Raw genomic sequence first — 13,537 nt, forward strand, 5'->3', positions numbered from 1 at the left:
CCTACACAAGACCATCATACGAGGAGGAAAAGATCATGGCATCAAAATAAAAGAGAGACTGGTGGAGAGGGGGAGGGGGTATGATGGAGAATGGAGTTTCAAAGGGGAAAGTAGGGGGAGGGAGAGTATTATCATGGGATATTTTTTATAATCATAGAGGTTTTAAATAAAAAAAAAATTGAAAAGAAAAAAACAGAAGTCAACTTGATTCTGATCCATGGCTCCCGCTGCTCATTCTGCTCTGTGAAGGAGATTTAATTCTAGAGAGCTTTTAGTGGAGCAGTCTGAGCCGCCTCAGGCCCCCTGACTTCATTACCTGAGTCGGCTGTGTGGAGCATCAGCCATCGAATGGCGACGTTGCAATCCCTCAGGCAGTTCAGCAGCCTTGGGATGTTGTCCAGAACCATCTCCTGCCTCAAGCAGCCCTCCTTCAGAAACTGCTGTACTTGCGTGTGCACTCTTTCGCTGACACTAGCATATCTGCTTGCCTTGCAGAAGTAGAAAACAACATGCTAGTGTTAATGGAAAATATGTATCTCGAAAATGAATCAGTCAATTGAGTCTCTTCAAATAGTCTTTTTCCCTCCCCCCTTTCCCCTCCTTTCTCTCCCCCTTTTCTTTTCTTTTAAACATTATTTATTTATTTATTTGACAGAGAAAAGGAGGGGCCGCTCAGAGAATATGAGCGCACCAGGGCCTCCTGCTGCTACAAAAGAGCTGCCCGTGCACGCACTACCTGGTGCATCTGGCTATATGTGGGTACCGGGCAACCGAACCTGGGTTGTCAGGGTTTGCAAGTGAGCACCTTAACCGCTGTGCCATCTCTAATACTTCTATGAGATAACAAGGGTAACTGGTTTATTGGACATTTTTGAAAAGGGCACTGCACCCAGAATTCTGAGACTAAATCCCAGTTTGGGCTGTGATGGCACTGAAGGCTTGAGCTTCTGAAGACTGGCTTCTTCCAATGTCAAATGGAGAATGAGGCCAGGTAGTTTTTCAGACTCCTCTCCTCCTGTGATTCTTAACTTCGCGGGAACCAAAGTAGAGGCTCAATGGCCAGCTCTTCCCGTGATGGCTGCCAGAGGCAGCTCAGAGCAGACACACTTAAGGAATGGACTTGGTTTGGTTTAGCTTGTTCGAGACCATGTCTTGTAGCCCTGGTTGGGCTGGTACTTGCCATGTGGCTGAGGCTGGCCTTGAACTCAAAGCCATCCTCCTGAATGCTGGCATTATGGGCACGAGTTACCATACCCAGCTAAAGCACAAGACTTGTACAGGCACATGAAGCTCAGTGTAAACTACATCTCAGCACATCCAAGCTGAGTTTCCAAACCATCCATTCAGAATGTTAGTTATTCACCATTACTCAAGAATGGGTCAAGATACTATCATTACCTAGTCAAGTTATGGCTTAACATACCACAAGTGAGAAAACAACATTTCAGAAAGGAGTTTAACAATGCAAAAGTAATGCTCCAATGTCAACAAGTATGGAAGAGGCCCTTTCTCTAATGTTTCTAGGACATAGGCCAACAATGAAATTATTCTGTGCATTATTTATGTTATTCAGTTTATTTGAATAAAACATGACAAAGGTTTTGGAGTCAGCACTGCTTTACATCTACACTTGAAACTCAATAATCTTGACAGCCAGACTGAGGAATATAGTCATTCAGAAACATTACGTATGCCCCAAGGAAAGTTTTTATTTCCTTTTGTCTGGGATTCTTGTTTTAAAAAGTCAGAATATAGCCATTCAACTTATAAATGAGTATCTTGAATCTCACTGCTTAAATAAGCTAAATAACCCATAGAAATTATGACATATTATAATGTCTGAACACTACCCTCATTCAGTTACTCTCATCTTACTACTAAAAACACAGTCCTTCCAGCAACTGATGAAACCAGCTCTGTTCACAGAACATGGTTTTTACACAAGAGGAAATGAAGTCAATTAAGGCCACGTCACATTGACTCATTTTAGGGTACTTAAATCTTCTTAGGAACCAGGCTTCCAATTTCCTTTATCAACTATGTTAAAAACCTTTACTTGGAGTTGGGCATGGTGGCATGTGCCTTTAATTCCAGCACTTGGGAGGCAGAGGTAGGATTGCTCTGAGTTTGAGGCCACCCTGAGACTGCATAGTGAATTCCAGGTCAGTCTGGGCTACAGTGAGACCCTACCTCAAAAAACCACCACTACCACCACCATCAGCAACAAAAATAACCTTAGTTGGGCTGGAGAGATGACTCAGTGGTTAAAGTGCTAGCTTGCATAGCCTAATGACCAGGTTTGGCTCCCCAGTACCTATGCAAAGCACAAAGTGGCACATACATCTGGGGTTCGTTTGCAGTGGCTGCAGGCCATAGAATGCCCATTCTCTCTGTCTCTCTTATCTCTGTCTTTCTCTACTTGCAAATAAATAAATAAGTTTAAAATAAACCTATAATTATTGATCCAACTGAAATGTCATGCACTAAGATGTCTATGGACACTTTCCAAATTGCTTGGGATGTCTACTTAGTTCATCTCCGACTTTATAAAGCAGGTCTGCCTGTCCTAGGCATTCTCTCGGTGAGCCAAAACCTACCTGCTCTTTGACATTTGAAAGGTCCAACGTGTTGTTTAAAGCAGTCTTTGCAGCTTTGTAGGGCTCCCAGGCATCTCCTAGATTCACTGTGATCCCCATGTAAATGCTAATCACCTGAAAGAGGAGAGTTCTTCAGTACTGGCCAACAGCTGCCTGCTACAAGCAAAGAACAGTTTTAGCCAAACTGCCTTCTTTTTCTAGTGTGAACACATCAGTGATAACCCAAGATTTCCCAGATCCACAGGTGAGGATTTCTCCCAACGAGCATTCTGGAATAAGGATGAATTTGCTATTCATGGAAAAAAAAACCCCGGAAGTTAGCCTTTTCTTTTAAGCTGCTGTGTCTAGTTAGAGCCCTAGATGAAGAAAAAGGGAAGGGAAGAGAACAGCAGTGAATGAGTAGGGAAGAGGTTCTCTGCAACATTTTTATACTCTTCAGACGTCACTGAGGACTTCTAGTGACACTCTATTTTTATTTTTATTTATTTTAATTTTTAATTTATTTATTTGAGAGCAACAGACACAGAGGGAAAGACAGATAGAGGGAGAGGGAGAGAATGGGCGCACCAGGGCTTCCAGCCTCTGCAAACGAACTCCAGATGCGTGTGCCCCCTTGTGCATCTGGCTAACATGGGACCTGGGGAACCGAGCCTCGAACCGGGGTCCTTAGGCTTCACAGGCAAGCGCTTAACCGCTAAGCCATCTCTCCAGCCCATCTATTTTTATTTTTAATTATTTTCAAGGTAGTGTCTAGCTCTACTTAAGGCTGATCTGGAATTCAGTATGTACTCTCATGCTGGCCTCAAACTTACAGTGAGCCTCCTATCTCTGCTTCCTGAGTGCTAGGATTAAAGTCAAGTATCACCACACCCAGCAACTAATAACATGCTTTAAAAATTTAATTTAATTTAATTTAATATATATAGAAGAGAGAGAAATAGACATAGAGAGAGAGAATGGGCTCGCCAGGGCCTCTCTCCACCACAAACAAAATCCAGATGCATGCGCCACCTTGTGCATCTGGCTTAAGTGGGTAATGGGGAATTGAACCTGAGTGCTTAGGCTTACACAGACAAGTGCCTTAACTGCTAAGTCATCTCTCCAGCCCTAGCTTTGTCATTTTTTCCCCATTAAGTCCACAAGTTTTTTTGTGTATCTGGAATGTTACTGAGTACATCCAAGTTCATGACTATTAGCTCAGCTCAGTGGATTATTCCTTTTAACATTATGCATTATACATCTTTTCTAATGTTTTTTTTAATTGTGACAACATGTCACCTTTTTTGTTTGTTGGTTTATTTGTCTGCTTTTAGGCAGGCTCTCAACTCTAGCCTTGGCCTAGCTGGAATGCACTCTACAGTCCAGGCTAGCCTTGAACTCACAGCAATCCTCCTATCTCAGTCTACTGTTGGTAGGATTAAAGGTGTGTGCCACCATACCTGGCACTCAATAGTCGTTTTTTTATTTTTTGGTTGTTTTAAGTTTACATTTGCCTGGCATAAGCGAGAGAGAGAGAGAGAGAGAGAGAGAGAGAGAGAGAGAGAGAGAGAGAGAGAGAAAGAGAGAGAGAGAAAGAGAGAGGGGGGAGAGGAAGGAGGGGGGAGGGGGGAGGGGGGAGGGAGGGAGGGAGAGAATTGGTGTTCTACGGCCTCAGTCACTGAAATTGAACCCAGATGCTTGCGCCACCTAGTGGGCATGTGACCTTGCATTTGTCTCACCTTTGTGTGTCTAGCTTATGTGGGATCTGAAGAGAGATTGAACACAGTCCCTTAAGCTTCACAGGCAAGTGCCTTAACAGTTAAGCCATCTCTCTAGCCATATAATTACAGTTTTTATGGTAAAATTTCTTTATAGAGTTTAGAAACATGAAGTAAAACTATCAGTTTTTCCTCTAGGCTGTTTGATGGCAGGGTCCAGAGCAGGATCCACAGGTGGGCAGTAACCATCATCTCCTAATGGCTGGCTGCTCTGCGCATGCTGTGAGGAAGTAAGTTAAGGGTGTCTTGTAACAGATAGTTAATGTGGTTCAGCAGTGAGGGTGGAACCAAGCCTGCTACCCAAGAGGATGACTCAATACTTCAATGAAATCTTTGGACAGAAAAATCATTTCATATATTTTAAGTATCCTGTCAATTTTATTCCTTTAGCCAAGTGCCTTAACTGTTAAGCCATCTGTCCAGCCCAATTTTATTCCTTTGGGAATCAGTATTTTAAATGAAACAATATTTAAGTTATAAGCATATCCGTACTATAATGTAAACCTTAATAAACTCAATAAGTTACCTTATAGGTAAAAATTCCTATTAAAAATTGAGAATTAGAGAAATTCTTTTAGCTTGGATTCATAAAATAACAAAGAATTGAAAATCCTGACTTAGGTGCTTACTCAGTAGCTAAAGTAAGATAAATTTCAATGCATGATTTTACTTTCAGAGAATTTATTTAAGGAAAATATTACTGGGTTTGCTAAACTTTATTAAATGATTTAGTCCATGCTGTGTTATAAAATTATCACAACACAGTAATTTTGCCCAAGTGAATTTGTGCTTCATTATACCATTACAACTTCTGGGTTAAAGGCTAAAAGAACAGAAACCTTGTTTTTCTTTCTTAGTTTTACAGTATGTTGGAAAGGGTCTCATGTAGCCCAGTCTGTCCTTGAACTCACCATGTAGCTAAGGAGGGCCTTGAAGTTCTGATCCTCCTACCTCCATCTCCCCAGTGCTAGGATTACAGGTGTACACTACCACACCTGGCTTTTGGAAAGGTGGTTCTGTGACACATTTAGTCCAGAGAGAAAATAATGAAGTAATATTAATACTTGCCCAATTATCTGGAAAGTATTTATCGACAATCTCTCTCATTTTTGCGTGGTGGGTGTGAAGAATCGAAGGCTCAAAGTAGAGGATCACGTACAGCATGGCAGCTTGATTTGCCAGCGCGGTGCTGCGGTGCTCCGGCAGAGGGTAAGCAGAGACCTGTAACACGACAGCCGGATGACACGGGCCTGAAGTCCATGGACGGTCGGTTTCCAAAAGCCTGTCCCCTTTTAGGATACTGGGCCCTGGAAACAATTCTCAGGTTGTGGCATTGGCAACCAGGGTCTTCCTTCTAATCCTCTCTTAAATTCATGTGTCAGGCTGTTTGCAGGAGAAAACTGAGCGATACTCAACTGAGATATGTTTTAATTTTCAAAAAGCCAGGAAGAAAATAAGAAAAATACCTTTACAAATCAATGTCAAACAACAACAACAACAACATCAACAAAATAACACCTTTTCCTTTCTTATTTCTAACTCCACTATTTCTTTTCCTCTTAGTTCTTGAATTTGCTCCAACTCTATGTCCTTTCTTTACAAGAGAGAAGTCCTGTCTTTTCCATCACAGCAATGCCCCCTGGAACTGACAGTACAGGACTCATGGCTGTAGCTTCCTGTTTGTCTCGAAGTTCACTGAAATCTGACCTCCTCCATCATGCCAGTGGAATTTCCTAACCCAGTTCAATGGTTGGTTTTTAGAATTCTTAAATCATACAGAAATGAAACTTTCCCTGACACGGTCCTCTGCTCTCACCATGCTGTGATGAGGCCTCATCTCCTGCCGGCCATTTCCAAATTATGGTTCTGCTACAAGGTGTGTGTGTGTGTGTGTGTGTGTGTGTGTGTGTGTGTGTGTTTGGGGGGGGGGAAATAGGAGGGGGTCCTGGTATGAGTCTCCAAGTCTTACTGTTCTCAACAGCAACAATGGAGACAGTTCATCTACTCCTTTGCAGGACTATTGTGCACCATGGAAGAAGGTATGTGAGCAAACCTCCCCAGAGGCTGGTTTACACTGAATTCTCAATGAAGGACAACAAGTATTATGAAGACTGGGATCCACAGGTAGCTTCTGAATCTGAGGAGATGGGTCAGTGATTAAAGTGCTTGCTTTCAAAGACTGCCAAGCCCAGGTTTGATTCCAAAGCACCCATGTCAAGCCAGTAAACAATGATGCATGCATGTGGAGTCTGTCTGCAGCAGCAGGAGGTCCTGGTGTGCCCATCTCTCTCTCCTTCATAAATAAAAATTAAAAAAAAAAAGTAGGCTGGGCGTGGAGGCGCATGCCTTTAATCCCAGCACTCGGGAGGCAGAGGTAGGAAGATCATTGTGAGTTCGAGGTCACCCTGAGACTACATAGTGAATTCCAGATCAGCTTGGGCTTGAATGAGACCCTACCTCAAAAAACTAAAAATAAATAAATAAAACAAAGAGAAAAACCTCAATGAACAGTTTTATTTATGCATAATATATAAATATATAAAGCTAGCCAGGTGTGGTGGTGCATGCCTTTAATCTCAGCACTCGGGAGGCAGAGGTAGGAGGATCATGGTAAGCTCAAGGCCACCCTGAGACTACATAGTGAATTCCAGGTTAGCCTGAGCTAGAGTGAGACCCTACCTAAAACAAAAACTAAAACAAAACAAAACAAAAAAGCAAGCTAGCAAGCTGCCTAAAGAGCCATTCAGAGTAGCCTTGTTTTCTGACAAATGACATCCAGCAATCATAGGCCCAAGTCTTTCCTTATAGTAATATAAATACATATAACACATAACATCAGGGGTGTGTTTTCAGAATAATGAATTCAAATGGTAACTTTTTTTTTTTTTTAAGGTAGGGTCTCACTCTAGTCCAGGCTGACCTGGAATTCACTATGAAGTCTCAGGGTGGCCTCGAACTCAGGCGATCCTCCTACCTCTGCCTCCTGAGGGCTGGGATTAAAGGTATGTACCACCATGCCCAGCTTTCTTTGTTTTTTTGAGGTAGGGTTTCACTCTAGCCCAGGCTGATGTGGAATTTGCTATGTAGTCTCAGGGTGGCCTCGAACTCACGGCAACCCTCCTATCTCTGCCTCCGAAGTGCTGGGATTAAAGGAGTGTGCCACCACACCCAGCTTCTTTAGTATTTCTCTTGCTAAATGAATAATACACACGTGGGTGAGAAAAGAATGTCACAGGATCCATCCAGCCCTGTACAGGCTGTGAATTTTGCTTGGGCTTCTTCTTCAGTTTGTCTCTGTCACCTGCTGCCTCTGACAGGTGCTCCGGGTGGCACCCAGGCTTGCTTTGCTGCCATCCCTGTCAGTGGTCTGTTTTCTCCTAAGTTACAAGGTCCCCGTGGGCAGGGACCACGGTCTTGTCTCATTTGGATGGACTCCCAGCACGTGGCACATGCGTGAGCCTAACAACCTCAATGGCGAATTCTCCAGTGAACAGTTAAACGCCCACATCTTCTTCCCAACACTCACATCTCATCTCCTCCCTGAATTCCCCGATCCTGCCAACATGAGCACTCCCTCTTTCCTTGACCCCTCAGTCATGTTCAAAGGCTTTGAAATAGTTTCGAGCTGCTGTTGTGACTCTTTGGGGGAGAAGGAAGGAACAAGGGAGGAAGAAAATAAATTCAGTCTTTGAAACTACTCAGGTCCTACGCTTCCCACCTGGTTGTAAATATCGTCCGATCGCAGCCGGCCGATGACCATGCTGATGAAGGCTTCATTGATAGGCACTCTCTGGAAATAGCTCTCGGGGTAGTTGGGTGGCCTTTTGGCTCCAGATTGGCTGGAATAACCTGTACTTCGCAGCAGCTTACAAATGTCGTCCATGTTCGAATCAGCAGAAGACCGAGCAGCACTGAGTCCCATTCACATTGGGAAGTAAAAAGGCCAAAAAATTGTACATTAGAAACACAGAATTTTGACATTACTATGGGTCTATTTAAATCCCTAAGAGTTAAAATTATATATTTGAAAACCCGTGTACAAGTTAGATATTAATTCTCTGTGAAGGCCTACAATCCCGTTCCCCAAATCTTTAGAGGTGGATTTGCTTTTAGAACACAGCGTTTTTCAAGTACAAGAAAGGAATATAGTACTTAGATCACACACTACAGAACGATGTGGTGGGATCTGAGCTGGCATCACCAGAGTAAAGCTTATCTCACAGAAATGAGACTGGGCACAGGCAGCCTCCCAACTGTTCTGGATAGGTTTTGACTCAAAATAGTATCAGGTTTAGGTTTGGCTGTCAAATGACATACTCTGTGCATGTATACGTACACACATATTTAACTTATGTGTGTGTGTGTGTGTGTGTGCTGCATGTACATCTCTGTGCCCTTGTGGTGCTCCATAAGCCCCTGTGGGGCTGGAGTCGAACATCCGGGTTCCACTCTGTTGCTCTTCCATCTGGATTTGTTTATGAGCAGATTTTTTTTTTTTTTAAATTTACTGTTTCTGGAGTTTGTGGGGCTCCATTGATCCTTGGGTTTTTGCTCTGCTGCTGGACTGGGGTTACAGGTGCATGTGGCTGTGAGAGAGCGAGAGCATGTGTGCATGGGTGAGATGAGAGAGAGAGGATTGGTGTGCCAGGGCCTTCAGCCACCGTCTCAAACTCCAGAGGCATGTGCCACCTTATGCACATATGTGGCCTTGTGCACTTCTATCACCTTCTGCATCTGGCTTATGTTGGACCTGGAGAGCCGAACAAGGGTCCTCAGGCTTCACAGGCAAGTGCTTTAACCACTAAGCCATCTCTCCAGCCTTGTGCCCAGTTTTTTGACTCATCTACTCTGCAGACTGAAAACCAGTATGCTAGGTACTGACATTAAAAATATGGCCAGGTAACTCCTAGAGGCTCACTCCCTGACACCTCTCCTCTCTACATACATGCCAGCATAGCCCCTGGATGAGGGCTTTGTTTAATATTTGGTTCTATTATATATGATGAGATTTTCCTTTCAACCTGATGATCTGGAATGGTAACTTCTCAGTCATCTACATGAAAATGACAACAGAAAACACATCCACTTCTCTGTGTGCCAAGAAGCCACATTTAAAAACCTCAAAAACAAGATAAAAATAAAACCCCTTTGTTAAGATTTTCAAAATTATTTTTTAAATTTTACTTATTTATTTGAGAGAGAAAGAGGCAGGAAGAGTCAAATTCTTTGAAATACATCTTCAAGGTAAAAACTAGATTCCTCTTGTGTGCAAGTATGTTTGTGAGTGCACATGGGTGTTAGGGCCACCTCGTGTCTTTTTCATGTAAATTCTAGGGATCAAACTCAGATCCTTAAGCTAGTAAGACAAGCACTTTACACAATAAGCTATTTCCCAGACTCTAGTTCTCATCATGGCCATGACAGTCTTTACATCTGTAAGTCTATATGATACAGTATTTTATATGTAATAGTTTCTATGGAATATAATCTCTGACACACAAAATAGAGCACTTCCTATATTTATATGATATGTTCATTAAGATATACGTCTACATCCTACATCCTATTGTTTTCCCACATGTCACAATGATCTTCATCAGTAGCAGTGTTTGGGGTCTAGCCCATGAATACCTGTATCGATAGTATGAAACCAGCATTCTCTCTCTGACTTCTCCTTCAATCTTTTGGTCTATGACCAGCAGCATGACTCCGTATAAGTACAGCGCTTCACACTAAGAACAGACAGAACAATGGACAAGCTCCTAAGAGAACTCGTTTGCATGCAGCTGACAACATCCAAATGATCACTTTGGTCATATTCCCCCTGAAAGCTGTACTTACATTTCAAGGTAAATGTATGTATTTTTGCAAAGGGCTCTTATCAACTGTGCAGAATGGGCTTGAGAAATTGGCCCCAAATACATTTCAGTTCCCAGTAATTATCTTTTAGTTGATGTGTTTTTAGAATTTTGCTTGGGATATGCACATGGAATTCTTTTTCATTATAAAATAAGTCACACATTAAATAATTTTTTTTTTTTTGTTTTTTGGCACAGGATTTCATATATCCCAGGCTGGCCTTGAAATTGATATGCAGCTAAGGATGACTTAGAAATCTTGATCTTCCTCCCCAGTGCTGGGATAATTAATAGGCGTGTACCACCATACCTGACTCTAACAAACACTTGATTTATTTATTTATTCATTACTTATATTCACAATGGGGACAGAGAGAGATTCGGGGGTGGGGGTAGTGTATGCACCAAGGTTTCCTGCATCTGCAAAGGAACTTCAGACACATGTGCCACTTTGTGCATATGGTTCCACATTGGTATTGGGGAAATCAAACCCTGGCCATCTGGCTTTGCAAGCAACTGCCTTTAACTGTTGATTTATCTCTCCAGCCCCAATAAACATTTCTTAAATGGTAACTATGTACTAGGTAACTACCATGTACCAGGTATAATAACTATAAACCAGGCTAGATTCAAAGATGCAAAAAGAATTCTTATACAGAAGGATCTCATAACCTCACAGAATCTTTCATGCATTTGTAACTTTATTCAACATTGCTATGCTCTTAACTGAGCATGGACCTGCCAGCTCGAAGGTATTTCTGAGGTTACTTGCTTCTCTTTAAAGAATGGAGTTCTGTAGACATGGATGCTAGGTTTCATATACGGGAATTTCTATTTACATGACCACTATTACTTACGAGAAGTTGTTTTCCATCTTCATTGAGAAGCACAGTTTCTAAGGTTTGCTGAATATAAACACCTTCATTGAGATCATCGAGGTATCTAGAAGTGACACAAGTCATTCACGTAAACAGAAACTAGAATATCTTTAAAGAATGGCATGCTTTTAAAGGACAAACAGGACACCAGGATTCTGGCTTTAACTACTTTGTGGTTTCTCATGTGTCTGTGAGTCTTAATGTCTTATGAACTTAATTCGTGGTGATTTGGGGCCACAGGTTGGTATCTATGGCTGTTCCAAGTAAAAGGAATATTCCCGAGTCCTCACTTAGAAAATATAAGTGTCCCAGGAGCAATGACATAAGAACATGAAACACTGCCTTAAAGGACAACGAATAATCAAATCTTAAGACTGGTGGCATAGACCTATAATCCCAGCTACTCAGAAGGCTGAGGCAGGAGGATGCAAGTTCAAAGCTAGCCCAGGCACTCACTAAAACCATGTCAAAACAAAACAAACCAAAAAGGCTGTTAATTTATAACTTAAATTTACAAAAATAGCTTCCTTTTTTTGTACTTTACATATATAATGTATTAGAATAGGACCACAAACTCTAGGGCTGAAAGCTCTATGGGACTTAGTACAAGCCAAGTCTATTACGATTCTTCACAAGAAGAGGAAGTTACAATGAAACTCGAATACTTCAGCAAGCCAGCGTCCCAGGAAGGAAAAGCAGCCGTGCTTGGCATGAATGAGCACACTTCGAAGTAACTCAACACGAGGTGCGTGTTATACTGGCCCCTCCGCCTCTCCACCCTCCACTAGCAGAACAAGTGGCTACCAAGCAGTACCTGTTTAAGTCTACAATATATTTATGAACACTTTGAAAGGCTAAATAAAATCTGGTCACGATTTCTATGTTGTTTTCTCGAAATTCTTCATCTAAATCCTGCAGTTCCGGTTTAGCTTCCAGTTTGCTTTCCCATAACTCTGGGCCCTAAGAAAAAAAACACAGTTATGAGAAGTCGGTAAATGTGTATTTGTTGGAGATAATTTCTAAGTAGCCTTAACTTGTTATTGTGTGTATTTTTTTTTTAAATGGGGGCACCAGGCCTCTAGCTGCTGCAAACAAACTCCAGATGCATGAACCACCCTGTGCATCTGGCTTATGCGGGTCCTGGGGAATCAAACCTAGGTCCTTTGGCTTTGCAGGCAAGCCCCTTAACCACTAAGCCATCTACCCAGCCCTCTGCTCTTTTTATTTTTTTAAAAGATTTTATTTATTTATTTATTTATTTATTTATTTATTTATTTATTTATGAGGGGGGGGGGAATGGGCATGCCAAAGCCTCCAGCCACTGCAAACAAACTCCAGATGCATGCCACCATGTGCATCTGGCTTATGTGGGACCTGGAGAATCATACCTGGGTCCTTAGGCTTCACAGGCATGTGCCTTAACCGCTAAGTCATCTCTCCAGCCCTGTGTTTTTCTTTTTTTAAAATGTTTTATTTTTATTTATTTATTTGACAGAGAAAGAGGGAGAGAGAGAGAGAGAGCATGGGTGTGCCAGGGCCTCCAGACACTGCAAACAAACTCTAGACGCATGTGCCTCCTTGCTCATCTGGCTAACTTGGGTCCTGGGGAATTGAACCTGGGTCCTTAGGCTTTGCAGGCAAGTGCCTTAACCACTAGGGCATTTCTCCAGCCAGCCCTCCCCTGCCCCACATGCTTTTAAGTATAGGGTACTTCAAGGTAAAATATACTATGTCAGTTATTATTTCTTAAAATTTGATTATATTGTGTTTGGGCTTTCCACAATGCTTCATCACATTTTCAAGTTGGTAAAGATGCAAAATTTGGCCGAAAAGCTCTCCTCTTGAATGCTTTCTGTGGAGTTATGTAAATTCTTAGTTTCACAGCTCTCAGAGATAAGATGCATTTGTAGAACAGGCAGATAGCAATATAAATGGCACAGAAAAAAATACCTTAAAATAGCTGAAGTCAAATATGATATCACCATATTTCTGTTGGTCAGCGCGGTCTTTGAGCCTGAACACAGCAGGGATAAACTCTGAGAGCCGCAGCAACTCGGCGATGATGGCGTTGCCGCAGGACACGATCCTCAGGATCGCCTGGCCACAGAGGTTGTTCTCAGCCAGGAAGTCCAACATGGCGAAGGTGACCAGCTACTCCACACCTGGACAGTAGGCAGTCACCTGGCTTCAGAGGTGGGGTCTGAAGATCATGAGATGAAAGCAGGTCTGTGGACCAACTTATTGCTCCATTAAAGAACCTGAATGTAAAACATAAACACACTTACACACAAGCTAATCATTGTTTCTTTTTAAATATTTCATTTATTTGCAAGCAGACACACACACACACACACATAGATGGGCAGAGGTAGAGAGAATGGGTATGCCAGGGTCTCTAGCCACTGCAAATGAACTTCAGATATACGTACCACTTTGTGTATCTGGAT

At 42.3% G+C, this 13,537-nt stretch overlaps 1 protein-coding gene across 2 annotated transcripts in view; it reads right to left on the reverse strand.

The window, feature by feature from the left end:
* The window catches only part of Washc5 (WASH complex subunit 5), a 63,596-nt gene that overhangs the window by 42,482 nt on the left and 7,577 nt on the right, over positions 1 to 13,537 (reverse strand). For both annotated transcript variants that reach the window (XM_045143444.1, XM_004661403.2), the window contains exons 2-9: positions 13,041 to 13,348; positions 11,905 to 12,050; positions 11,070 to 11,154; positions 9,986 to 10,086; positions 8,073 to 8,265; positions 5,423 to 5,575; positions 2,598 to 2,711; positions 317 to 488 (exon numbers count right to left, since the gene is read on the reverse strand). In XM_045143444.1, the coding sequence (XP_044999379.1) occupies positions 317 to 488; positions 2,598 to 2,711; positions 5,423 to 5,575; positions 8,073 to 8,265; positions 9,986 to 10,086; positions 11,070 to 11,154; positions 11,905 to 12,050; positions 13,041 to 13,226 (1,150 nt within the window). In that variant the 5' untranslated portion in view covers positions 13,227 to 13,348. The remainder of the gene's footprint in view (positions 1 to 316; positions 489 to 2,597; positions 2,712 to 5,422; positions 5,576 to 8,072; positions 8,266 to 9,985; positions 10,087 to 11,069; positions 11,155 to 11,904; positions 12,051 to 13,040; positions 13,349 to 13,537) is intronic.

Source organism: Jaculus jaculus, chromosome 2, assembly GCF_020740685.1.
Source record: "Jaculus jaculus isolate mJacJac1 chromosome 2, mJacJac1.mat.Y.cur, whole genome shotgun sequence".
NCBI classification, from domain to species: domain Eukaryota; kingdom Metazoa; phylum Chordata; class Mammalia; order Rodentia; family Dipodidae; genus Jaculus; species Jaculus jaculus.